General features: G+C 45.2%; 2 protein-coding genes across 5 annotated transcripts in view; one reads left to right on the top strand and one right to left on the bottom strand.

Moving 5' to 3' along the window:
* The window catches only part of LOC132884689 (myosin-10), a 48082-nt gene extending 34344 nt beyond the window's left edge, over nucleotides 1–13738 (top strand). For all 4 annotated transcript variants that reach the window (XM_060918544.1, XM_060918543.1, XM_060918542.1 and 1 more), the window contains 26 exons: nucleotides 958–1151; nucleotides 1257–1378; nucleotides 1482–1551; nucleotides 1814–1974; nucleotides 2047–2155; nucleotides 2281–2412; nucleotides 2536–2742; nucleotides 3192–3329; nucleotides 3790–3913; nucleotides 4103–4274; nucleotides 4383–4595; nucleotides 6565–6709; nucleotides 6876–7082; nucleotides 7261–7365; nucleotides 7481–7633; nucleotides 7761–8009; nucleotides 8409–8621; nucleotides 8763–8975; nucleotides 9406–9567; nucleotides 9654–9782; nucleotides 9876–9964; nucleotides 10039–10162; nucleotides 10260–10468; nucleotides 10947–11055; nucleotides 11155–11327; nucleotides 11450–13738. In XM_060918544.1, coding sequence (XP_060774527.1) covers nucleotides 958–1151; nucleotides 1257–1378; nucleotides 1482–1551; nucleotides 1814–1974; nucleotides 2047–2155; nucleotides 2281–2412; nucleotides 2536–2742; nucleotides 3192–3329; nucleotides 3790–3913; nucleotides 4103–4274; nucleotides 4383–4595; nucleotides 6565–6709; nucleotides 6876–7082; nucleotides 7261–7365; nucleotides 7481–7633; nucleotides 7761–8009; nucleotides 8409–8621; nucleotides 8763–8975; nucleotides 9406–9567; nucleotides 9654–9782; nucleotides 9876–9964; nucleotides 10039–10162; nucleotides 10260–10468; nucleotides 10947–11055; nucleotides 11155–11327; nucleotides 11450–11585 — 4058 coding nt within the window. In that variant the 3' untranslated portion in view covers nucleotides 11586–13738. The remainder of the gene's footprint in view (nucleotides 1–957; nucleotides 1152–1256; nucleotides 1379–1481; nucleotides 1552–1813; nucleotides 1975–2046; nucleotides 2156–2280; nucleotides 2413–2535; nucleotides 2743–3191; nucleotides 3330–3789; nucleotides 3914–4102; nucleotides 4275–4382; nucleotides 4596–6564; nucleotides 6710–6875; nucleotides 7083–7260; nucleotides 7366–7480; nucleotides 7634–7760; nucleotides 8010–8408; nucleotides 8622–8762; nucleotides 8976–9405; nucleotides 9568–9653; nucleotides 9783–9875; nucleotides 9965–10038; nucleotides 10163–10259; nucleotides 10469–10946; nucleotides 11056–11154; nucleotides 11328–11449) is intronic.
* Nucleotides 13739–15369: 1631 nt separating this feature from the next.
* ubn2a (ubinuclein 2a) lies at nucleotides 15370–26978 on the bottom strand. The gene is made up of 16 exons (XM_060918546.1): nucleotides 25628–26978; nucleotides 23296–23403; nucleotides 23105–23206; nucleotides 22794–22922; nucleotides 22613–22704; nucleotides 21466–21874; nucleotides 21291–21361; nucleotides 20977–21106; nucleotides 20755–20864; nucleotides 20498–20608; nucleotides 20277–20417; nucleotides 20103–20150; nucleotides 19945–19990; nucleotides 18413–19834; nucleotides 18174–18306; nucleotides 15370–17259 (listed from the first exon to the last, which is right to left on the bottom strand). The coding sequence occupies exons 1-16, from the start codon at nucleotides 25880–25882 to the stop codon at nucleotides 17219–17221; spliced, it is 3348 nt and encodes a 1115-aa protein (XP_060774529.1). The 5' UTR covers nucleotides 25883–26978; the 3' UTR covers nucleotides 15370–17218.
* Nucleotides 26979–27684: the final 706 nt, after the last annotated feature.

Here is a 27684-nt window from a genome sequence, read left to right as displayed (position 1 = left end):
CGGGGGACTGGTTTCACAGGGGCGCTACCGGGGGACTGGTTTCACAGGGGCGCTACCGGGGGACTGGTTTCACAGGGGCGCTACCGGGGGACTGGTTTCACAGGGGCGCTACCGGGGGACTGGTTTCACAGGGGCGCACAGCAGCAGTTGTTGACCTCACTAGCTTTTCTCAGGTTTTGTGAAAACTTCTATCATGAAGCTGACGTTCACTTTGACGTTTGTGAGCTCGACGCACTGACCATCAGGCATTACGCTGGGTAGCTGGAGGTAACAGTTAATTTGTGTGAAGTCGCTGAGAGGGTTCCTAAAAGTGTTCCTGTTTGAGTAAAATGCTGCTCATGAACATGGTGGGCTTTTTAAAGAAGGTGGATCCTCGTTTGCTGATTTGACGTGAAATAGTTGAGCTGACAGACTGTTAGGGGTGGGGTTTTGTTTTTTTTTTTTTAAATTTTAGATCTGCTTTAACAGTGTGCTTTTGTTTTAGATGTAGTTTGGATGTCCATGGTGGTTCTGCTTTGTGTCCTCTGAGCTATTTGGTGCTTTAAAAAAAAAAAAAAGGCAGTCAACCAAGCATGCATTACTGGGCTCAGGCTTTCTCATCAAAAATGTCAGAAATGAAGTGGTTTTGGGGGATTGGATCAGACCTGTTGGGGGTGTGCTGATTCTACTTTCAACCATTTCACTGCCACAGCTGAGCACGGGAGACATGTGGGTGTAAGAACTGTTATTGTTGCAGGATATATAGCTGATTATCAGCACACACCTGACCCTGGTTAATGTAAATATTCTATTTGGGGTAACATTAATGAATTGAACTGAGCCTGATTCTGCTGCAGCACTCGAATATCCACTCTCTCATTTATTGCTTTCCTAGGAGTGCATTTGTGTGCATGCTGTTTCACTAAAGATGTTCGTTCTCTCTCTCTCTCTCTTTCTCTCTCTCTCTGTGTGTTACAGTGGACCGCATCGTTGGACTGGATCAGGTGGCCGGAATGAACGAAACTGCATTCGGAGCAACATATAAAACGAAGAAGGGAATGTTCCGGACTGTTGGCCAGCTTTACAAAGAATCTCTGACCAAGCTGATGGCCACACTGAGGAACACCAACCCCAACTTCGTCCGTTGCATCATCCCCAACCACGAGAAGAGGGTGTGTGTACACAGTTATGATTTATTCTCTCTCCATAAAGAGATGAGATGCCTATTTTAACGTTATTTATTAATACTGTTCCTCTCCGTTCTCGCTGTCTCCCAGGCGGGTAAACTAGAACCTCACCTGGTCCTGGATCAGCTCCGGTGTAACGGTGTGCTGGAGGGAATCCGGATCTGCAGGCAGGGCTTCCCCAACCGCATCATCTTCCAGGAGTTCAGACAGAGGTGCACACATGATGTATTTTATACTAAACCGCTAGCTATAGCCCAGTCTGAGCATTACAGGATGTGTGTGTGTGTGTGTGTGTGTGTGTGTGTGTGTGTTCAGATATGAGATCCTCACTCCTAACGCCATCCCAAAGGGCTTCATGGACGGTAAACAGGCGTGTGAGCGGATGGTGAGTTTATAATCTTCCACTCTCCATGAGATTTCTTGCATCACTGAGTGAAAACAATGAGGAATAAATGATGTAAGTTGATAACCAGCTCTGTGCTGTAGTTAATTAAGTCCTGATGGGTATTTCTGCCAAAGAGACACAACACCAAGCAGGGTCATCATGGCAGTAATGCAGAAATTAATTTTATACAAATCAGTTCAAAGATTGACTTTCTCAACTGTCCACGCTTTCTTGTTTTATTCATAATTCCCTCCCCCCACAGATCCAGGCTCTTGAGTTGGATCCGAACCTGTACCGGATTGGTCAGAGTAAGATATTTTTCCGGACTGGAGTTCTGGCTCATCTGGAGGAGGAGCGTGACCTGAAAATCACAGACATCATCATTTACTTCCAGGCTGTGTGTCGAGGATACCTGGCTCGCAAGTGAGCACTTTAGTTCCCTAGTGCCATCTCTGCTTACTTTATAGTATCCATTTAAAAACTGTGTGTGTGTAGAGCCTTTGCGAAGAAGCAGCAGCAGCTGAGTGCTCTGAAGGTTCTCCAGAGGAACTGTGCTGCTTACCTGAAACTGCGCCACTGGCAGTGGTGGAGACTCTTCACCAAGGTGAGGGAGAGGGACACGTGTGCACACCTGTCAGTGTGTGTGTGTGTGTGTGTGTGTGTGCGTGCTGATGGAACCTGTTACAATACTGAGAGGAAGGTTAAGTGTGTGTGTGTCTTCATGTACAGGTGAAGCCTCTGCTGCAGGTGACTCGTCAGGAAGAAGAAATGCAGGCGAAGGATGAGGAGTTGGTGAAGGTGAAGGAGAGACAGGTGAAGGTGGAGAATGAACTGGTGGAGATGGAGAGGAAGCACCAGCAGGTATTCCCCCCCCCCCCCCCCCCCCCGTCTCAAAATCTGACCTTCACCTCACCTTCCTGTGCTTGTTCCCGCTGTCTAGGGTTTGTATGTATTTTATATATTTATTTCTTTGTGTTCCTCCAGCTGATGGAGGAGAAGAACATCCTGGCGGAGCAGCTGCAGGCGGAGACGGAACTGTTTGCTGAGGCGGAGGAGATGAGGGCTCGTTTAGTGGCGAAGAAGCAGGAGCTGGAGGAGATCCTCCATGACCTGGAGTCTCGTGTGGAAGAGGAGGAGGAGCGCAACCAGACACTGCAGAACGAGAAGAAAAAGATGCAGTCGCACATACAGGTCAGAACATGAATCATGACAGTTTATAATAATGGGGGGCAAACCTGAAAGTAGAGCACGATAAATATGCAGAAACAATTACTGGCTTATTTACATCAACTAACTGCCATCTTGTTCAGAATTCTTAGACCTCATAAATATTTTAAGTAATGTCCCTGTACTGTCAGTAATCAGTTTCACTGAGAATATTAATGCGTTGGTTTTAATTAAATCACTCGCCACTGTTTAATTGAATAAATATGAATTAAATGAGTTGATTAGGTGTAGGACTACAGACGTACTACGATGATCACTGTACTTAAACACACTTGGGGGCAGATGGGAGAGAGCTAGCTGTTGGCTTAGTGCTAAAGGGACAGAAATAAAGTCTTTACAGAGGAGATGATAAACTGACTTCTCACAGCTAATGTGATGCAGAGGAAAATCTGATTAATCATGTGTGGGTGTAGGACCTAGAGGAACAGCTGGATGAAGAAGAAGCTGCTCGACAGAAGCTGCAGCTGGAGAAAGTAACTGCAGAGGCCAAAATCAAAAAAATGGAGGAGGATCTGCTGCTAATAGAGGACCAAAACTCCAAATTCCTAAAGGTGTGTGGGGGTGAAACCATACTGAAATGACTAGCTACACGCACACTAAAGGAAAATGGAGGAAATCTTGTGAGCTTTGTTCTCAGTCTGACCAATCAAATGTAATTGTATCATGTGACCGGGGGAATGACTGCTGTCCCTCCTGTTATTCTGGCACAATCCTCACAAACTTGCACTGTATAAAAGAAATGGTGGTGTCGGTCCTTCAGTGAACGAGTGCACTAGTTTAGTTTGCATCACTGATGATTAATCAGAAAAGATCAAATAAAGTGTCGTGATTTAAAATGGTCATTGAGCACAATCTGACCTGAAACGCGGTTTTTTTTAATTAAAAAAAAGTTTGGATTTAAGGCCGAGTTAATAAAGCCTGATGTAATTTTTAAAAAGGGGCTTTTTAAATGAGTTTTTTTTTTTTTTTTTTTTTTTTTTTTAATTTTGTTTTCTGTGTGTGCACATGTAGGAGAAGAAGCTGTTGGAGGAACGGGTGGGTGAGATGACGTCTTTATTAGCTGAGGAGGAAGAGAAGGCAAAGAACCTCGGCAAGGTGAAGAACAAGCAGGAGATGATGATGGTTGATCTGGAAGGTAAAAAAAAAAAAAATCAAGTCTTTAGTCCTCTGCCATCTTCTCTAGTGGCTTTAAACAACAATCAAAATAAATAAAAAGCAAATTGACATTTTTAGTTCAACGGCTCCATGTTGCTTCACATCTTTGAGCTGATGTGTATATCCAGATCTGTCTTAAGCGGTCATATTAACTGCGTGTGACTCCCAGAGCGCCTGAAGAAGGAGGAGAAGACCCGTCAGGAGCTGGAGAAGGCCAAGAGGAAGCTGGATGGAGAGACAACAGACCTGCAGGAACAAATCGCTGAACTTCAGGCTCAGATTGATGAGCTCAAGGTCCAACTGGCCAAAAAAGAGGAGGAGCTCCAGGCTGTGCTGGCCAGGTAACGCATGCGCGCACGAAAAAAAATAATCCAGTGTAGTGTAATAAACTTTCCTTGCAGTCAGTGCCCTTCTACTACATGCTTATTCTGTGTGTGTGTGTGAAAAAGAGGAGATGAGGAAGTGGCCCAGAAGAACAATGCTCTGAAGCAGGTGAGGGAGCTTCAGGCTCAGCTGGCCGAGCTTCAGGAGGATCTGGAGTCGGAGAAAGTGGCTCGGAATAAAGCGGAAAAGCTGAAGCGGGATCTGAGTGAGGAGCTGGAGGCTCTGAAGACTGAACTGGAGGACACGCTGGACACCACGGCCGCTCAGCAGGAGCTCAGGTACGACACCAGTCTCTGGGTTACAGTCAAACTCAAAGGTATTGGACCTCGTCGTTAGTCCCAGAACTCTCGGGTTAAACAAACTGAGCACTTGCTAGTACTGAGCTCTTCTCCAGGCACTGTGGAGCTTTTAAGGCAGAACTCCGAAGTCTTGTGTTGAGTTACAGAAGTTTGAAGTAGAACTGTTTGACCACGTTTGTACACAGCAGCATTTCAGAAACTGAGTTACTTTTGTCTTTTAAAACAGTCAGGTTTGATTTTAAAGCTCATTTAAAGGGTAACTTCTGGTGAAAAGCAGTGAAATTACTTTGTTTACAATTTGTGAACCTTTTCTGCTTCAAAGGTAAATCTAAATGTAGATGTTTAGTCCGTGCCTAAAAGCAGAGCTCCTGATGAGTTTGAGTAAACTATTTACGACGGCACAAAATCAGTCTGAATAGAATATTACAGCATATGAACCCATCTCTGATTGTAAATAAAGATAAATGTTGTCTGAGATGCGTTGCCTTGTGCTTCTGATCGGGTTCCCTGTGGTAGCACACGGGTCGTTCATACTGTATGTACAGACATCGTACAGTCACAAAAGCCATTGAAAATCAGGTTGATGCATTTCTTTAAGAGAATACATAGTTTTCACTGACGTCACGGCATTCCGGGGAACGCCCTCCAGCCGCCATCTTGTGGGTCAAACAAAACGGACCATCACCATTACCGGCTACGTTATCTCGGACGAATTTATGAAGTTATATAGTCAGTTTTCTAAAATAAAGATCAATGTCGGCAAAATCAAGCAAACAGAAGTATATAGATACATTAGACGACATCTCACGACAACGGTATGCAGCCAAACTGGCCTTGACTGGGGGAATTGACCCCTATGAAGTCGACAAAGATGCATTTTCATGTGACTATGCAGGGCTGCCAAAGCCTGAAACTGACTTCATCAAACTTTAACCCTTTGGTGACTGACCCCTTGAAAATGGTTCCTCCAGGAACGATGACGTTTCAGTTGTCAAGACAACGGAAAAACTAAAATACAAAAACAGAAAGATACGTCACAATGCTCTTGTGCACAAAACAAAATGCTCTTGTATTTGTATTTTAGTTTTTCCGTTGTCTTGACAACTGAAACGTCATGGTTCCTGGAGGAACCATTTTCAAGGGGTCAGTCACCAAAGGGTTAAAGGCTGTCTGATATATACAACTTTATATATTCTAGCATTAGACTGTTGAATGTTATGCAACCGTAATAAGTTGATTAAACACAAATTAAATCATACAGAATAGACCTAAAATGTTTTTCAAAAATGACCCTTGTGTGAGTGAAGTGACAAGTTTCAAATAGAAACGTGACAAACGAGCGATATTAAGTGTACATTACACTGTAAACGTACACTCAGCGGTTCCAGTTAGGCATTCTCCAGAGAGTGTTCACATGATGTTTTGGTTTCCAAAAACAAACTTGAACACAGTTGTTTATTTATTTAAACAACTTACCACTTATAAAATGATCGGAGCAGACTTTGCTGTGTTTGGAAGGCTGATAATCCTTGCGGTTGATTCTCGCAAGCCATAGATTTCTCCTTTGTATGCCGAGTTTGTTTGCTCGCCTTCGTGCTCCCGTACAGTGGGAATTCCATAAAAGCTCTGCTTGACTTCATCTGACCTATTACGACAGCCGTGAATACAACAGGTGTGCACCATTGCTAGCTTTAAATAGCCTGCTTGGGTTCTTTTGAAGACTTTGTACTCGCGTGTTACAATGTGTGCTCAGTCACCCGTACGGTAAGCGTGACCCGCAAGATGGCTGCCACTAGGGGATCCCCGACTCTGTGATGTCATGTGCAAACTATGTACAAGTATGTAGCTTGAAAGCACCTGGGGAGCACCACCCTAAGTGTGGACACTATAGGTGTGTGTATGTATGGGGGGGGTACTGATGTTTCTGGGGGGCTTGTTTTTATTTAAGGTCCAAGAGAGAGCAGGAAGTGGCTGAACTGAAGAAGGCGATTGATGATGAAGCTCGGAATCATGAGTCTCAGATTCAGGAGATGAGACAGAGACATGGTACAGCTCTGGAGGAACTATCTGAACAACTGGAGCAGGCCAAGAGGGTCAGTCTCTCTCTCTCTCTCTCACACACTCACACACACGAGAACCCTGTAATCTTTTTTTTTTACTTTTTTTTTTATCAATATATTGTCATTCGACAGTCTAGGGTTTAATATTCAACATCATAAACCTGTACTTGGAGAACTTTGGCATTCTGTGTGTGTGTAGTTTAAGTTGAACCTGGAGAAGAGTAAGCAGACTCTAGAGGGCGATAATAAGGAGCTGAGTAGTGAAGTGAAGGTGCTGCAGCAGGCCAAACTGGAATCTGAACACAAACGCAAAAAACTGGAGGCGCAGCTGCAGGAGGTTCTCACTCGAGTCACTGAGGGCGAGAGGAACAAAGGAGAGCTGACAGAGCGCACACACAAACTACAGGTAACCTGCTGTGTTTTATTTATATACAATATGACAAGGCAACATGCAGCACCAAGATGGACACTGTACAAAACCCCCACTATTCGGGTGGGAGGTGGGGGGTTTGGTAATTTTATAAACGTGTATTTGTGGTATGTGTAATGTACATGCTATTTTACTAATAACATTGTGTGTCCAGACGGAGTTGGAGAACGTGTCTGCTCTGTTGGAGGATGCTGAGAAAAAGGGGATCAAACTGGCTAAAGATGCATCAAGTCTCGAGAGCCAGCTACAGGACACACAGGTAACGCTTTAGCGTGTGTGAGAGAGAGCAGGGAGGAATGTCATTCATCTGGTGTCACATCTACAGCAGATCCTCTTTTATTAATGTGTGTGTGTGTGTGTGTGTGTGTGTGTAGGAGTTGCTCCAGGAGGAGACGCGTCAGAAGCTGAATTTGAGCAGCCGGATTAGACAGCTGGAGGAGGAGAAGAACAACCTGCAGGAGCAGCAGGAGGAAGAGGAGGAGGCTCGTAGAAACCTTGAGAAACAGCTGGCAACTCTGCAGGCACAGGTACACACATGCACTTTCATCCCAGTGTAAAGCCTTTAAATATTGGCACCCCAGAATAATACATGCATGCAGTTCTTATTTCGTCCTGTGAGTGTGTGAGATTTACGTTGTGCGTGTGTGTGTGTAGCTGTTTGAGACGAAGAAGAAGCTGGAGGAGGATGTGGGTGTGGTGGAGGGTCTTGAGGAGGTGAAACGCAAGCTGCAGAAGGACATGGAGGCGTGTAACACACGGCTGGAGGAGAAGGTTCTGGCCTTCGATAAACTGGAGAAAACAAAGACACGCCTGCAGCAGGAGCTGGATGACCTCACTGTCGACCTGGACCACCAGAGACAGATCGTCTCCAACCTGGAGAAGAAGCAGAAAAAATTTGACCAGGTACACACGGGGGGGGGTTAAGCCACTGTGAAAAAAGTTTGTTTTGCTTTATTACTGTTAAAAGCTGACACGCTCTGGAGGATTTTCTTCCTTCATGAGGACTCTTCTCCCCCACCCTGCGCACACGCACTGTTTTTTGCTTGCAGGTTTTTATCAGACATTTTTAAGTACACACTTCCTTCCCAACACCAGCAGTCAAATATTTTTTAGGAACTTGAAATTACTCGTTAGTTGTGTTGTGTGCATGTGTAGTGTCTGGGGAGTAAACTTAAATACATGATTAAAAGGGTGAGGAAGTTTGAGTGTTGTGAACATGTTTAGGGATTTTTATTAGTTTTATGGAAGTTTTTCTTTATGAAATAAGTGAATCTGAGGTTGATGCAGCACATTTTTGTGTAGATGCTGGCGGAGGAGAAGAGTATTTCTGCACGTTACGCAGAGGAGCGAGATCGAGCAGAAGCTGAGGCGAGGGAGAAGGAGACGAAGGCTCTGTCACTGGCGCGAGCGCTGGATGAAGCTCTCGAGGCGAAAGAGGAGTTTGAGAGACTGAACAAGCAGCTACGTGCTGAAATGGAGGATCTGATGAGCTCGAAGGATGATGTGGGCAAAAATGTGCGTCTTTAGTACATTACTCCATATTTATGTATTTCATTACCTGATCACATGGTTATCATTTAGATGAGCAAATAAATAAAGCAATGGTTTCTCAAATCACATGGTTTCAGTGCACATAACTGTAGCGCGTGTGCACAGGTGCACGAGTTGGAGAAGTCGAAGCGCACCCTGGAGCAGCAGGTGGAGGAGATGCGCACTCAGCTGGAGGAGCTGGAGGACGAGCTGCAGGCCACCGAAGACGCCAAACTGCGCTTGGAAGTGAACATGCAGGCCATGAAGGCACAGTTTGAACGCGACCTGCAGGCCAGAGATGAGCAGAACGACGAGAAGAAGAGACTTCTGGTCAAACAGGTGAGTTTCACATTCTCTAATCTGTGTGTGCGCGCACAGCATGCACTTCATAATCATTTACACTATTGATGGGGTGAAAGCTGCCTGCAGCCCTGTATTAGTGCACTACAGAGGAACCCTACTCTCTAAAGGGTGTGTAATGAGGACTTCCACTCATTACTGCCTATACAGGGATTCTCTCAGGTCACTCTTTCTCCTCTTGGTGTACTATTCCTCCTTTAATAAGTGTACTGCATAAGTTTAAATTCAGACCCCGTCATGTCCCCTGTAGAACAAGTGGGGGGCCTGACAGAGGGCACTAGTCAGGGTGCATTTTGCTGCTTCTATTCGTACAGAAAAAGGAAAGTTAGTCTTTACCATCATAAAAAGAATCCTCTAGGATGATGCACAGTGGATGGGAATTACTTTCTGACCTCTGCCGTGTGTGTAGGTCCGTGAGATGGAGGCGGAGCTGGAGGATGAGAGGAAGCAAAGAGCTCTGGCTGTGGCTGCGAAGAAGAAGCTGGAGATGGACCTCAAGGACGTGGAGGCTCAGATTGAGGCGGCCAATAAAGCTCGAGATGAGGCCATCAAGCAGCTCCGCAAACTCCAGGTGTGATATCGCATGCTTGTGCACCTGCTAGACACACCCATTACATACCTGGACACTGTACTGTAGTGTTTGTGTGCGCACATCAGGCTCAGATGAAGGATTATCAGAGGGAGCTGGAGGAAGCTCGTACATCACGAGATGAAATCTTTGCCCAGTCCAAGGAGAATGAGAAGAAGCTCAAGAGCCTCGAGGCTGAAATCCTGCAGCTGCAGGAGGTATGTGTGTACACACACACGCACGCACGCACCCATAAACTGACCTACAGACATGTTGATCCTCAGATGCGCACTAACCTCCTGTGTGTGTAGGACCTGGCTGCATCAGAGAGAGCACGGCGTCACGCTGAGCAGGAGAGAGACGAGCTGGCTGACGAAATCTCCAACAGCGCCTCTGGAAAGTGAGTTTATGCCTTTAAGCTGCCTCAAGAGGGCAGTGCAGACGTGTTCATATACGTGTGTGTGTGTGTGTCAGGTCTGCTCTGCTGGATGAGAAGCGGAGGTTGGAGACTCGTATTGCTCAGCTGGAGGAAGAACTGGAAGAGGAGCAGAGCAACATGGAGCTGCTTAATGATCGCTTCCGTAAAACTGCTATGCAGGTAACTTACCACCCTTTAATTCTGGAATTAGACACTGCAGGCTGTGCTGTAGGTTTGTGTTGCAGAGGGGTGTGTGTGTGTGTGTGTGTGTTTTTAGGTGGACACTCTGAGCACGGAGCTAGTGGGCGAGCGCAGTGCAGCTCAGAAGAGTGAGACTGCTCGACAGCAGCTGGAGAGACAGAATAAAGATCTGAAGGCCAAACTGCAGGAGCTTGAAGGTTCCGTCAAATCCAAATTCAAGTCCACTATTGCTGCTCTGGAGGCCAAAATCCTGCAGCTGGAAGAACAACTGGAGCAGGAGGCCAAGTACATCCATCTTTTTTTTTTTTTTTTTTTTTTTTTTTTTTTTTAAATCGCCTCTCACTGCCTCAAGCTTTTTCACACTAACTTCTTTGTCTATGGACACTTTACACCCAATCAACTAATCCCACAACTCTCGGCATGTAATTAACTTCATCAGGAGCATTCCCTCAGGTCCACAATGCTGTTACAATAACGGCTTAAATTCACTTCCTTTCAGACCATAGAGAGAGAGAGAGAGAGAATTCAGAAACTGAGCGTAAATCTTTATTCAGATGGGGATTAGTTTTCCATGTGGAGGAGTGTAATAGAATTCCTGGAGTATCATTGGAATTTTAGCTGGAGTCAAGAATTTTTCGTGGTCATGTGACCTACTAATCAAGTGTGGCCACGCCCCTTATAACAAGGGCTTTATAATAAAGATCTAAATGTGTATTAAAACGAGGGGTGTTAATGTTATGATGTGCATTTTGTTTGTTTGCAGGGAGCGTGCAGCAGCCAATAAGATTGTGAGACGTACAGAGAAGAAACTAAAGGAAGTGTTCATGCAGGTGGAAGATGAGCGTCGTCATGCCGACCAGTACAAGGAACAGGTGATCCGTCCCCTTCATGTCACACAGGTCCATGTGGGTGGCCATCCTGAACAGCAGATAGAACGTACACACTTAAAACGTACGTGTGTGTGTGTGTAGATGGAGAAAGCTAACTCGCGCATGAAGCAGCTGAAGCGTCAGTTGGAGGAGGCGGAGGAAGAAGCAACGCGTGCTAACGCCTCCCGCAGGAAGCTACAGAGAGAGCTGGAAGACGCCACAGAGGCCAGTGAGGGTCTCAGCCGGGAGGTTAACACACTCAAGAACCGCCTCAGGTAAAAAAAAAAAAAGGAAAAACACGCACACGTGAGGTATTTCTATCCACTAGTGCGTGTTTGATGCTCAGTAAACTTAAACATGGCCACAGAATCCATCTGAGTGTGTGTGTGTGTGTCAGGCGTGGGGGTCCGGTGAGTTTCCCCTCAGGCCGTTCGGGTCGCAGGCAGCTCCAGGTGGAGGGCGAGTTCTCAGACGAAGACGCTGACAGCAAAGTGAGCGACGTGAATGAGGTGCAGCCACCACAGAACGAGTAGAGAAGAGGCAACAGACACAAGCCCCACCCCTAAACCCCACCCCCCCACCCCTGTCCTGCAGTGACATTAAACCCTCCACTTCATTCATCTTGAACGAACACACACACACACACACACACACACACACACACACTGCTCAGTCTATGAAGGGAAACAGCTGTAAGATGGAGTGTCTGTTTACTGGAACACTAACAGTGAATGTTTAAATCCAGAATCGGATATTAATCTGGAATAATTGCTCTCGCACACCATCGGTGTCGTATTGGGACTCTTGACTCGTACAGATGTTTTCCTCATCAGTGATGTTCTCGCTGCTTATAATGAAAACACTATATTAAACACTGCGTTTTTACACTCGCAAAATCAAACACCAGTAAAGCATCGCTTCACTTTCTTCTAAAGCGAACGGGGAAAAAGTGGCAGGATTTTCACAATATTCTGACCAGACCGGGGTGCACGCGCGTGATGCATGGGCTGCTTGTTTCCTCCTTCAAAAGACAACACTAGAATAAACACTAATACCGCGCGCACACGCGCAGATCAGCTGACTGGAAACCCAAACTGTGACGAGGCGTTAGCTTGAACATGAGCATATCTCCATTCCATTCGATGCTTTAGTTAGAAAATAAAAATGCGAATACTGGAACACTCTGCTTGGGAGAATTCATTAGAAATGTTTGGGAGATTACTTTGATGAAATGAGATGTGACTGCAAAATATTTTAAAACTGCACATGTTGGTGAAAAAGCCATACACACGTCTGACTGGAACAAACGACGCGAGGGGAAAATGAGCGCATCGATTCAGAAGCGAGGAGACGGCGATCTGTGGACCTTTTCATTTCCGTTTGAGTAATAAAATAAAACGCTGCTTTTTTTTTTTTTTTGAATATATATAAAGTGTTTTGATAAGGAAAACTGGGAATATTATGAAGGCTCTGGTTTAGACTGGAACACTAATGTGGTGATTTACCAGGTGCTTGGATTCATTAGCGATTAGCTCATTTACAGTTGTAGCCCGGAGTAATGAAGTCACTACGCCGCACACCTCAGTATTACACGCATTTAAAACCCTAAAATCACCCACTAGCATGTTTACACGTGCCCAGACACCACGCCTTCACACTGTTAGGAAAACATTGGCCTGCTTTCAAACCTCCATGTGACGTCTGTAGGTTCTGAATTTTGAGCTATGAGGCTAATGTTGCTAACAAGTATTGGAAGCTGATAGCAGGGTGCACTAAATACACCGGAGTAAATTACCTCAACGTTTAATTTCACTTACTGCCTTCTTTCTCTGTCCATCTTTCACACTCGCCTCAAAACATCTCATTCGGAGTTCATTTCACTTGTATACGTTTATCTGAATTACTAACCTACAGACTCCGCCTTCAGACCTTAGGCCACGCCCTCCTTAGTCCAATCCCCCCGAGTGTATTCGTGCTCCATGCTGGACTTTTCCTGTTGAATTGGAGGCTGTAGGAATCCATCACTTGTTTAGCTCCATCAGCCTCACGCGCTGAATCTCCGCTGGTTTGCTCAACATCGAAATAAATTTGCGTAATATTTTAAGGCTTAAAGTTCCCTCAGTAATAAAACATGGTGTCTGTGGCTGTGTAAATATCAGGGTTTAACGATCTTACACTTTAAAAAGTGCCTTAGAGTCACTAATGAAGGGGAAAAGCTCCACTCGGCACTTTGTGTTGACAGGTGAAGAGTTTAACGTCAATGTGAACTGATACGAGAATAATGATAATGAAACATTAACCTTTTTTTTATTTTCTTTATTTGGTTTGAGGGTTTTTTGTTTGTTTTTGGGCGCTTCGAGTCGTATCCGCTCTGCATTTGCTCTTTGTTGTAAACCAGCTTCAGTGTTACTGTAGGAGTTAAAAATCCTCCTCACACACGAGTTCCTTTGGTTTAAAGCTTATAACTTCTGCCCATCATCCAGTGACTATTATCCTAATTAATCTTATTATTATTATTATTATTATTATCATCATCAGACTGGCTGTTTGATTACCAGACGCTCTGCTGCAGATGCGCTATAATCCTCTCCTTTATTCCTCGCCCTTGTATACTGTTACTGTATTTCTAGACAAGTGATTTTTTTTTTTGTAAAGGAAAAAAATAAAAGCTTCATTATAGAAGAAACCTATGCTTTTTAATGTCTTTTTTTTTGTGTGTGCTTTTTTTTTTCTTTGCACCTTTTTAGGTGCAAAGAATAGTAGTTTTTTCACTCACTCCCCAATTACACACCAATCTTGACCAGCTCAGAGACTCTAAATCCTTCATGAACCCTCCACTGTGATGGGATGGACCTAATTTCCACTGTTGGTGGTGATTTAGAAAATGCAGGACAAAAAACACCACACATGCTGTTTTTGGCTGAAAATTGTGATGTTCAGATCACCAAATTCACACTACGCGAGGCAGATAAGTGATGCAACTATGGCTGAGGACTACAGTTGACTTGCTAACTTTAGGACTGCAGTTGTCATGAACAGTTTTGCACTCAAGTTTCCATCAATGAAGAGTTTATAACATCAACCAAACTGACTTCATGTTAAAACTGTTAATATTATAGTCAGGCTGTCTGTTGTTGCCCAAATGAGGGTGGGTTCCCTTTTGAGTCTGGTTCCTCTCGAGGTTTCTTCCTCATGTCGTCTGAGGGAGTTTTTCCTTGCCACCGTCACCACAGGCTTCATCATTGGGGATAGATTAGGGATAAAATTAGCTCATGTTTAAAGTCGTTCAAATTCTGTAAAGCTGCTTTGTGGTGGTGTTTATTGTTAAAAGCGCGATACAAATAAACTTGAGGTAGATCAAGACACATGCACTTAATTTTGTTCAGTCACATTTCAGACCAGTGATGGAGAACATATTTATTTGTAGTATAAATATAATATGGAGTAGTTGATGAGCATCACAGTACAGTGGTAAGTTTTAAAATATAGTATGTAAAATACTTTATACTACAATACTGTAGATAAAACTTACAAAGTCAAGTTTTTGTATCGTGCTTTAAAGATCAGACATTATTGCAAAGCAGCTTTACAGAAAAATAGACTTTAAACAGATGCACTAATAAATTAATCCCTGATAATCAAGTTGGAGGTGACGGTGGTGAGGGAAAACTCCCTCAGACAAAACCTCGAGAGGAACCAGACTCTAAAGGGAACCCATCTCCATCTGGGTGATGGTGAGATTTTATAAATAACTCTCTTTAACTGTGTCCTGTAGAGTCTCGCAGTACAACTGTGTAACCAGGAAATTCATTATAGTTTAACAGGAAGTCTGTGTTGTAAATTGTTCATGACTGCAGTCCTAAAGTGTCCAGTGTCTTTAGACCGTCCATACAGGGCCGTCCTCCACAGGAGCAATGAGACTCCAGAAGTAGAGCATCAGGATGGATCAGGCAGTTCTGCTCTCAGCTCAGAATATGGCTCAAAACTAAGTGCACCCTGTGTTAATCTGGCTTCCCTAATGTATGGTGTGACTTTGGTGATGACTGGAAAAATAAACTTGACCTCGGATCTTCAGCAAATCCAGCCGATGCCTTGGGGAGGTCGAGCCTATTGTTATATTTCAGCACTGAGATGGTGTACTAATGTCAGCAGGGTTCAGTTGACTGAACAGGTTAAGTTGGTACAATATTTTACTAAATTATACATTTTAACATTTATCACACAACATGGTCGAGTATTTTAAATATTTACAATCTACTACAATACTGCAGCTAAGTGTGGTGTGTGTGGAGTTTAAAGATTCAGATCAGAAACTGATAACATGATCCAAACCACACTCAAGATGGCATTTTTTATTTTATTACAGAAGCACAGACAAAAATAATCTACTTCAAAAAATTTATTCCATGTCTCTCTTTTGGGGGGTTAAAATTCTGTCCACGTTATTCACAGACAGCTAAGTTAGATCAACTACGCTACAGTGGTTAGTTAGCATGTTCAGTATCTCTCTCGCACACATCTTTGGCCATCAATCAGTTCAGTTCAACCCTAAAAACAAAAGTTTAAAAAATAAAAAGGAAAAACAGACTTGAAAGGAAAAGCTGATACTAAACAGAGGTATTTATATCTCTCTCTCTCTCTCTCCTCTCACACACAGTTAACAGTTGAAGCACATGTTCTTTTTGCATTTAAAGCATCCTGCATAGTTTTAGATTATAATCTCTCACTCGAAGGTGTTTGCAGTCATGTGACAATCAGGATTTTTGTTTTTCTCGGGGACGTCGTTCCCCTTCTGTAGACTACTGTAAATACAGAGTGTAAAATCTCTCACTCCCTTCTTGGATACAGTGCACAATGTAGAAGGGTGGGGTTTTTGTACTTGCAGAAGTCATCCCTATGTAGTGAACTAGTGTGGTGTATAAAAGTGGCATTAACATCACACCCTATCTAGGGCACTATGGCTAGAGGTAGGCCTTTCTCTGTGCACTTCATATAGTGAACAATCCTAGAAAGGATTTAAGGTGAATATATACCCTATGTAGTGTGCTTAGGAGTGAGTGGGAAGTGTAGTGCATGCCACAGGGTTCCAGGCACTACACACTCCCAACATGATTTAATGGAACTCTGCTGTAGTGTACTGCAGGTTTTAGGGACTACACACAAGCTACAGCACTAAAGTCGCGCCCTACAGAGGCACCTTACTGCCTACAGAAGCAAGCTGTGAGATGATTCACGGCCCACTTCCACTGTAGACCTGATTATCAGCACACGCCTAAACATCCTTCAGGAAAGAAACGTTCAAGTACAAGCTCACATTTCTCCCTCACACACACAAATAAAAGCAACTTCAAGTTTCATAAGGTCCAGTGTGAGTCTACAGCACTGAAACACTGAGGGATATTACGGTCTCTCTCTCACAATGTTTGCATTTCTGTCTCCATCTATAAACTTTTGTATTAAATCATGACTGGGTCTGAAATGTCACCGTGTTAAAGCTCAAATAACTGAAGCATTTATTAAAACTTTAAACAACATCGAGTCACTTTAACGTTCAATGGAATAGAGCGAGTGTAGAACCATCTCTCTCTCTCACACACACACACAGCACAAACTTAAATACAAATATAAATTACGTCACTTCCTTCCACAGTGATTAAGGTCTTATGTAAACATTGACAAAATCAGAAATGCTCTAAACCCCTTCAGACCCCACAACTGTGGTCACATGACCTGCACAGTGTCTCCAAAAAGATTTAAAAAGCAGACTATTTTGTCATTCAGTGTTTATAGTTGTGCACTCTGGCGCCCCCTGGTGGAATTTCTGGGTTTGCACTCTCGGAATATTTATTCTTAAATTATTTAGTAAACAAAAACAATTCCCAGTAGACAAACTGAACACAGGGGTCGACGGTGACACACTAACTCCTCCCACACGGACTCACGTTTGTATTATTTATTTTTTTCAGGGTCTGAAGGGCTTTAAAGTGAAATTGTTTACTGGAGGATCATTTCGTTCCAATCGATTAGGTCCAGAAGCTTCACACACAACAGAAGCAAAACCACAGTTCCTCATGACTACAGTCATAACCATTATTATAATAATGTGTTGTATATATTTAATAACAGCTCTGTGAAGGGGGTTTTGTGATTACATTCGTGTCTCATCTCATTTCCGCTTCATGTCTCCTCCCTGACTTTGGTTCGACTCTGAAACAAACAAAAAGAAAGTGAAATGTAAACGAGGCCACGTCGTATCTGTGTGAAGTTTCAGGAAACACAAAATGTGCCAGAAGTTCAACACACTTCATTAGGGATAAAATGATCTGCTGCAGCTGTAGTCTGGGGTTTGAGAAGCAAAATGGAGAGAATGAGTTGACTAAAACAAGTAAATAACTACTATGAGTAAAATTTATGCATCACTACAAAATCCAAACTAATGAGCTAATGGTTAAAATGAAAAATATTTATAAAATCAAGTGAGTGAGGAAGAGTTAGTGCTCTAATCAACACAGGAATCGTCTGCTTATTGTGCTGCACGTCACAAAACCTATTTCACTTGCAAATGTTTTTAAATCACACTGATTTCTTCAAGCAGTAAAACAGAGAGAGAGAGAGAGAGAGGAAACAGAGGAAGATGAGGAAGTGCACACTACCTGAGAGAGAGGGAGGAAACAGAGGAAGATGAAGGGAGGAAGTGCACACTTTACCTGAGAAAGTGAGCTGCAGGTGAGGTGGAAGAGCAGCCTGCACACCTGACTGCAAACTCTTAAACAGGTCTGATGTACAGAGAGGAAAAATAACAGCACAGAAACCCGAGGGATCGGGAGCACGTCAGCAGGAGGAGAGACACACAGAGAGAGAGAGAGAGACACACGATAAAGGAAAAGAGGAGAAAACAGTTTGAAACTAGGCTGTGTCCTAAGTGTCTCCCTGCATCCTAAACTGGACAATTCACAACACAAACTACACAAAGCAGCAGCGATGCTGCAGTGCATTGTGGGATGGTGTGAGGGCACTAGGGTAGTGCACACGGTGCAGTTTGGGGCACTAGGGTAGTGCACACGGTGCAGTTTGGGGCACTAGGGTAGTGCACACGGTGCAGTTTGGGGTGTAGCACTCACTCGGCGTCAGTGTGTATCCTGAGTTGGGGGTGTGTGTGGCTGCTCCAGGCAGGGCAAAGTTCAGCAGAGGGAACTGGAAGGGCAGCGAGACCGGTACGAGACCCCCGAACATCCCCAACGGCACCGACGACACCTACAGAGAGACAGACAGGTGCAGACAGACACTTCATCAGTCCTGTAGGATGAACAGACGCACAGCAGAAATAAACAAACAATCAGCACGTGATCTGCTTCTGTACCTGGTTTAAGAGGGCGGAGTCAGACAGAGACAGCAGTCCCATGGCTGAGGCACGAGTGGCTGAAGTCTTGTTGCTCTGACTGGCTCCTCCCACTCTCTGCCTCTGTCCGTGATTGGTCATTACAGATGAGGATGTGACATTACAGTCCTGGAAGCTCGAAGTGGGGGGCGTGGCTACAGGGGTAGGGCTGAAGGGTGGTTTGAATCCTGAACTCTTAGGGCTGTACGTGGGTGGAGTCGGGACAGATGGGCGGGAAGAGGAAGGGGCAGGGGAGGAGGAAGGGGCAGGGGAGGAAACAGAAGGAGGTGTGGCAGCTGGAGAGCGGTGAGTGAAGTTGGGAGGTGGGGTGGGAACAGACGGGCGGTAGGCGGAACACAGAGGAGTCTGTACAGTTGAGCGGTGGGAGCTCGGAGAAGGCGGAGTTGAAACTGAAGGGAGGTGGGTGGGGCCAGAAGGAGGAAGTGTAGAGGCAGGGGATCGGTGTGCAGGAACAAGACTTTGAGGATTTGAGGTTGAAGGGTGATTACCAGGACCAGAAGAGGGTGTGGTAATAGTAGGGCATTGGGTGGGGCCAAGAGGGCGGGGTGCACAGCCAGAAGGCGTGGCCTGAGCAGAAGGGCGGGGTGCACAGCCAGAAGGCGTGGCCTGAGCAGAAGGGCGGGGTGCACAGCCAGAAGGCGTGGCCTGAGCAGAAGGGCGGGGTGCACAGCCAGAAGGCGTGGCCTGAGCAGAAGGGCGGGGTGTAAGTTTAATTATTGGAGAGCTGCTACTTTGGGAAGACTTTGTAATCGTGGCTTGCATGGGTGTTATAAACCTCTGCTGGTGGTGTCCAGTGGGTGTGGCCTTTTTCTGGAGGTGGGATGATGACAAAGAGGGTGTGGTCACCTGCTGAAAGCTTTTAGGGTGTACAGTGTTCAAACTCCGCTGTGGTGTGCCACTGTCACACAATTTGCTCGATGGGTTTTTCATCTGAGCTGAGAGAGGCGTGGCTTGGCCAGGCTTCATCCCACTCGTGCCGCCCGGCTTCTGGAGAGGTGTGGTCGTTGGGGGTGGGCGGGGCTTAGCAGCAGGCATGGTGTTCATGCTAGCGCTGCTGGGTCTGCTAGCAGGAGTCACCGTCTGTCTCTGAACTGAAGAGACTTCTTTTGACATGGAAAACTGTGAGGAAGGGGTGGGGCTTGCTGTATGTGGGTGGGGCTTTGCTATGACAGGAGAGGAGGGGGAGGTGCTGGGGGGAGAGTCTGGGTTTACACCATTAGCAGAATTGTTGAGGAGAGTCAGAGCCTGAGCGATGGAGTCCAGAGAGTTTGTGGCCAGATCCTCATCCAGCGAATCAGACAAGCAGATTGGATCTGAGGGTGGGCATTTAGAGAGAGGGGCGGGGCTTACACCTGGCACTGTCCCAAGTTGCCATCCCATTTCCTAAAGGGGACACACGCACAATAATAAACTGTGGTCCAACACACATTTTTTATTTATATATACACACACACACACACACACACACACACACACACACACACACCCCTAACCTTTATTTTCGCAGGTCTCGGGGTGGAAATGATCTTCTTCTTCCCCCTGAAACAAACACAATTCCACACAACATGAAGCAGTGTGTAGTGATTTGCTAACATGGCTAATAATAACAAGCTAGCATTAGAGTACTTAAGCTAGTATTATGAGTACTTACAGGTCTGTGAGGTGACCGTGTACTGTACGGCTCTCCTTAAACAGCATCCTTTAACAAACACAGAACACACACACACACACACACGATTACTTTAGTACACACACACACACACGATTACTTTAGTACACACACACACACACACATGTGCACACGCACACACACACGCGCACACACCTGGCCTGCATCCAGCCTTTGGGCCAGAGTGGTTTGACCTCATTCTCCATGAAGACTTTGAGATAATCTTCTACAGAGAGAGAACTCCCCTCCTGCTCATAACACCTCAACTTCACCCGCACCAGGTTACACAGCAGAGTCCTGAAACGCACACACACACACACACACAATGGGTATGTGAATCGTGTGAATCATGTGATCAACGAAGAACACATCTCCACCTGAGTTTGTCATCCCACATGAACTTCTTCCTTGGCCCCACCACTCGTTTCCCAGGTTTCTCCTCCTCTTCATCCTCTGAGCCATTTTTCTCACAGTCCTCCATCTGCTGCCTACATGCACGCACACACACAGTGTATATCTGTACACACGTCACATAATTCACCTTCTCTGTATATCTGTTAGACAGTGAGACACAGGTAGTGTGTTTGTGCGAGAGAGAGAGAGACAGAGACACGGGTGTGCAAGATGTTCGTACTTTGCTGCTACTTTCGTCATACAGTCCATGTTGTATCTGGCTGTTTGTTCAGGCATCACACTACACACTGCCAACTTCAGCTTCAGCAGAGGAGTACGGAGACGATCATCCTGTCACACACACACACACACACACACCCCTACCTTACCAAGACCTTCAGTGAAGAAATGGATTTGTATCAGTGATAAAATGCATTGTGTGTGTGTGTGTGTGTGTGTGTACCTGAACGTTGAAGCTGAGTTTTTTCAGGCGTTTCAGTAAAGCCTCCTTGTTGCAGGGAACAAAAGCCTCGAGGTGAGAATACACAGCAGTGCGAATGGAGGGAGACTGTTCCTGTACCTGCAGCTCAATACTGCAGAGTGAGACACCGACAGAGCTCGTCTCAAATCATCTCCAATGCTTCCCCTTGTCCACTACCTTACACTCAGTGGGACAGTGTGTGTGTGTGTGTGTGTGTGTGTGTGTGTGTGTGTGAGTGAGAGAGTGTGACAGAGAGAGAGAGAAGTAAAATGAGAAACACAAACACTCATACTCACTCTAATAAAATATTGTTCATGTCCAAAGTGAAGAACTTCTTCCTGCCCTCCTCATCAAACTGCCTGGACGCCTGGAATTACATAAATAATAAAACATTAAGACGTAAAATAAAATCAGAACAAACCGTTTGTGATTCAGGACAGAGCAGAAACAAACATCCCACGATAAACTCACCGCACGCAGATCCTCGATGCGTTTGGCCAGTGGGGCGGGGAGACCTTCAGGAAGAGGGGGAGGACACACAACCCCCACCCCTTGGTTCAAACAAGTCCTGCCCACCGTTCTCAGTCCCGCCCCTGCATACATCAGTCCGTTTTCTGCGAGCTGAGTTTGAGGCGCCATGTCCAGAGCGCTGAACTCCAGGTCATTCAGCAGATCCTGCAGCTCGCTCTCGTTGGCTGAGGTGAGCAGTGACATCATGGCGGGGTCAGAGGTCAGGTCACCGAGCAGCACGTCACTGTGGAGGAGCTGTATGCTGTTAGTCGGGTTTAGTTTGTGCATTTCTTTCTTCTCGCGTGCGAAGCGTCTCAGCATTGCCGTCAGCATCAGCTCCTTCCTTTTCTTCTTCTCCGGACGACACATGCTGCAGAAACAAACCACAGAGACGCGTCACATGACCGCGTGACCTCATCACCACAACACACTCCTCTGCCTTTCCAACCAGCAGCTGACTGGCTGTTCTTCAAAAATATCCCAGTTTAAAAAAAATAAACAAACGAAATTCAATAATCAGTGTCCGTCCTGTTTCTCTCGTTCGGCTCGAAGAGAAAATTAAGCTGATGTTCACCGTCTGAACGTAACGAACTCTTGACTACTGCATCCCTGAATTCATTTAAAGTAAATTAAAATATATCCTGTGATGTTTCTGCTCATAAATCTAACACGTAAAAGGAGAATCTCTAGAATAAAAACAGCTCAGATCCGTTTCTCTGTGATGTTTAGGAGGAAAAAAAAAAGTTCATATCTTTCAGTCCAAATCTAAACTCTCCTACAGCCGTCTTACTGCGTTTGTCTTTCTCTCTCTTCCTGTCGCTCTCTCACACTCCTTTTGTCTGTCTCCATCTACAAACCTGTCTCTCTGTCAGTTTACTTTGTAAGACTGGAAGTTTCTCTGCACACCTGTCCTCCAGGTGGAATCCTGTACCACTGTCTCCTCAGGTCTTTGGAGAAAAAACACATCATTATCATTCAGACTAAACTACTGCAGATTTCACAAAACTGGCCTGTAAAATAACGAGTGCTGTCTTTTCTACAGACTCCGCCCTGCCTGGATTAATTACACAAAACACACGTAATGTAATAAACGTATATAAACTCTCACGCTGTCTTTGTTAGTTGGTTGTTCATCTCCTCCTCCTCCTCCAGCTCTGCTTCATCTCTCCTCCTCCTCTTCACCGCTGACTCTTCGTCACCCTGCACACAGACCACAACAGAGCAGCGCTGAGTCCCACACAGCACAGGGGGAGCACATGTGGGCGTGGGTCAGGGGCGTGGCCTCTCACCCTGCTGTCGTCGTGTCTTTCCATGTCGTCGCTCTCTGACTCCGAGGCGTTGCGGAACTGCAGCGTGCCAGTGTTGATGTAAAACCCTCCCAGTTTCGTGGTGAGAGATGCAGGAACCAGTTCATCGTACTGGACACACAACACACACAATTATTCACACTAATAAACACACACACTTCAAGATGTGTTTACTGGTGGAAAAATGCAAATTAGTATGAATATATACGCATACGAGTGTCTCTTTATTTCAGCTATGAAATAAAAAAAAGATAAACAAACAACTTAATTAATTAAAGCAGTTGTGAACTCACGGCCTCGGAGTTGTCAATGAACGAGTCACTTTCGTCATAACCAAACCCGATATCAATGAGATCCTGGGGCCGATCCTCACGCTTCCTCCTGCATCCTGAACCCTGCAAAGAAAATAAACAAATAAAATGAAACAGAGAATGTGTGAAATTATAATTATTTTAATCTGAATTAAATGATCTGCAGGACTCACATATTTCTCTTCGTACATCCTGGCCAGAATTTCCATTTCCTGTTTCTGTTGTTGCTCGTCATTAAACGGGTCATGTGTCTGTGTCACAGTGGGAGGAGTTTTCTTCGCCTGACAGGGAAATAAGACGGTGATTTTCACTACAACCTTTACACTTCCAGAAGCTCGGAGTTCAGGAGTCACGACTCGGTGTTTACAGCTCTGAAACCCATATCTGAGGTGTTAGCTGCTGAGGCCACGTGTAATTTTTTGTTACTTTCCAGGTCAGTGCCGATGTTCCGGATGGTTCTGCCTCGTTTCCAGCCTCACTGCGCTGTTACACTGTCTATAAAAGCTCGCTGGCTAAATCAACAACTTCAGTCATGCGCTACTTCATGCTCGATGTCTATATTCCCTTGATGGTAACCATGGTAACAGATCAGACTGCGTCTCTTTCCCACTGAATCTGAAATGTGAGTTTGAGCAGCCGACCGACCAGGAGCTTTGTCTGAAGCCAGAACACACAATAAATCAAACACTCTGCTTCCAGATGCATCAGTCACAACTCTGAGGACAAAAACAGTCTGAAAACACGATCACATCAGCACAGGGACGGTAAACCACACGGTTACGGCAAGAGTGGTAAAGTGGTGTGGGGAGTTTTACAGAAGAACAACACAAAACAATGCTGATAAAACCTGTAAAAAAAAAAAAAAAAAAGCGCGTGTGTGTGAGTGAACCACAGCAGCCCTTAGGATTTTAAACATTTTACTATAATTACCTATAAATTGCTTTTTGCACCTTTATATAAATGAACTTTTCCCCCAGACATCCCTCATGACGACCTACAAACCACAAAATCAAAACACCCAGAGCCCAAATAAACACACACACACACACACACACACACACACGGAGAAAAGAAGTCACAAAATATATATTAAAAAAAAGTAAATGAATGTATTTTATTGTTTAATAACACTTGTAAACAAAGTGTAATGATTCCAGATCACACACCAGATAATTAATTAACAAAACAAACAAACAAACAAACAAACAAACCAGTGTGTGGATGTGAACATCTGCCAAAACTACACAGATATTTGATATTTATCGATCCTGTCTCATCATCAGTTTCAGCAAATGTAAAAACCTGTTTTGCGCATATTAGTGCCAACACACACACACACTTCATTAGTGTTAATGTGTTTAACAGATCGCTGTGCTCACTGAAGAACATACTTTACAGAAAAATAACCAACAGCGACCATCACTGCAACTCATCATGTGTTTATGGATGTGCGTTTCGATGTCACACTGCATTCAGAACCAAAACTAAACTAAGTCGGACTCTGCTGCACAAGCGTGCAGATATAGAGCAGAAAATAAGAGCAACTAATATAATGTTTAAAAATAAATAAATAGAACTAAAATTCTTGTAGTTTCTCAGTTATCCCCTGAACCTCTGATCGCTGCAGCTCATCAGTCTGTCAATCACAAACCACGCCCCTGACAATGATGTCACTGTATGTGCCTGAAACTTTCTTGGAAGATTTCTTGCTAAAGGAACATCACCACCACCATCATCACCACACCACCATCACCACCACAACAACCTTCACCACTGTAGGGGTGAGAGGAGTTTCACACCCTGATGGGTTTTGTTAACCTTTCTTTAAAAAAAAAAGGGTTAAATTATCTAGCAATGAGTTTTAGTGTTGAATAAATCTAATCCTGGAGCTCAGCGAGGAGAAGGAAAGAGTTTGGAGAGCAGAACAGGTCTACCCACGTGAACTTTATTACTGAATATTTTAAAGATGATGAAGATGAGGAGTAAGATGGAGATGTAATAAAGTGTGAGCTCACAACTTATTTCTGACATGTTCTTCTGCACGTTTACTGAGGTGTGTGTGTGTGTGTGTGTGTGAGGTGGTGAGTGTGTGTGCGTGTGTGTGTGTGTGTGTGTGTGAGAGAGAGAGGTGGTGTGTGTGTGAGGTGGTGTGTGAGAGAGAGAGAGGTGGTGTGTGTGTGAGGTGGTGTGTGTGAGAGAGAGAGAGGTGGTGTGTGTGTGAGGTGGTGTGTGTGAGAGAGAGAGAGGTGGTGTGTGTGTGAGAGAGGTGGTGTGTGAGAGAGAGAGAGAGGTTGTGTGTGTGTGTGTGTGTGTGTGTGTGTGTGTGTGTGAGAGAGAGAGAGAGAGAGGTGGTGTGTGTGTGTGTGTGTGTGTGTGTGTGTGTGTGAGAGGTGGTGTGAGAGAGAGAGAGAGGTGGTGTGTGTGTGTGTGTGTGTGTGTGTGTGTGAGAGGTGGTGTGAGAGAGAGAGAGAGAGAGAGAGAGGGGTGGTGTGTGTGTGTGTGTACCTGGAGCAGGTCGCTGTAGCTGAATTCCGGGAAGCCCAGCTTGGTGCTCTCCGGCAGGGTGATGTTTATCCGCACGGTCCCGCTCTGCCCCGGAGCTCCACCCGAACCAGCCGCCTCAGGAGCTCCGAGTCCCGGCTCCCGGCTCGGCTCGGTGTCCGCGTCCAGACGCCGCTTCCTGGCCTCAGAGCCCGCAGGAGAAGCGGCAGCGGTGAAGGCCGAGACAGTCACAAAGGAGACTTTTCTGGGTTCGGCCATTTGGAGCAGGGCCACCTCACACCACCTCACACACACACCACCTCACACACACCACCTCTCTCTCACACACACACCACCTCACACCACCTCTCTCTCTCTCACACACACCACCTCACACACACACACCACCTCTCTCTCACACACACCACCTCTCTCTCTCACACACACACACCACCTCACACCACCTCTCTCACACACACACACACACACACCACCTCACACCACCTCTCACACACACACACACACACCACCTCACACCACCTCTCTCACACACACACACACCACCTCACACCACGACTCTCACACACACACACACACCACCTCACACCACCTCTCTCACACACACACACACCACCTCACCTCTCTCTCACACACACACACACACACACACACCACCTCACCCACACACCACCTCACCCTCACTCACACACACACCACCTCACCCACACACCACCTCACCCTCACTCACACACACTCACACCACCTCTCTCTCACTCTCACACCACCTCACCTCACACCACCTCTCTGTCTCACTCACACACACACACACACACACCACCTCACCTCACACCACCTCTCTCTCTTTCTCTCACACACACACACACACACACACACACACACACACACACACACACCACCTCACCTCTCTCTCACACACACACACACACACACACACACACACACACCACCTCACCCTCACTCACACACACTCACACCACCTCTCTCTCACTCTCACACACACACCACCACCTCTCTCTCTCTCTCTCTCTCTCTCACACACACACACCACCACCTCTCTCTCTCTCTCTCTCTCTCTCTCACACACACACACACACACACACACCACCTCACTCACTCACTCACAACTTCCAAACAACCCGCTCTAAACACACTCCACCCAGATACTCCACAGCTTTCACACTGCTCTCCACTCCTCCTCAACGGTGGGTTACGGTGAATAAAGATGGCCGGCCACACGGTCCCGCTGTCCGCTCGTCCATGTTCGGTGTCTATCGCTGCGCGGCGGGGAGCGCTCCCCTCACAGCAGCCATCTTGGATTTTTGGAGAAGAGTAAATAAAATTAACACGGAGACGGTAACTGCGCATGTGCGGAATGGCTGCTCACGGAAGTAGGACAGCAGCGCATCCAATCATGACCGAAGTCACGTAATCATAACCACGCCCCTCCTTGAAAGTCCTAAACGCGTGCCGACGTGATGACGTTGTGCCCCGCTCCCGGAAGTGACTTCCCTTCGTTCATTCATTCAGTTTATTTTATTTTACAGCTTACTTTTTTTAACGTATATCATATCTGACTTAATATAATAATTAATTGTTATAAAGTTTTATTCGTGTTGCTATTAAAGTATTCTATATCCAACAGCATTTTATAGTTTACGCTGTGCAACAAAGTTTTTACTGGCTTTAAAAAACATCCTGCAATCCCCGGATGAAAGGGCGCGATCTGATTGGTCTAACGGATAATTAGCTCCTGAGCTCTAAAAATAAAACTAAACGTTTACAAAAAGAAAGATATTTCAGAGATTAATCACGAAATAATAACAGTTTTAAGAAATGATTAAAGTTTATATTGTAGTTTTATTACAATTTTATGCTTACGAAATCTGAAGATTTTTACCTCCAAAAAAATTAATTTATTGTATTTTTCTTTTCTGTTATCAAATTCAAATTGTAAAGTGTTATTAGACCTGAATGAACCTCTTTGTTTGCTACAAAATTATAAATAATTTTTATTCGGAAAGAAATTACTTTAAAAATAATTATTTCATTTTTAAATAATA

This window comes from Neoarius graeffei, chromosome 4 (genome assembly GCF_027579695.1).
Source record: "Neoarius graeffei isolate fNeoGra1 chromosome 4, fNeoGra1.pri, whole genome shotgun sequence".
Lineage (NCBI taxonomy): Eukaryota > Metazoa > Chordata > Actinopteri > Siluriformes > Ariidae > Neoarius > Neoarius graeffei.
The sequence above is the reverse complement of the archived record's forward strand: the minus strand, read 5'-3'. Positions and strand labels throughout refer to the sequence as shown.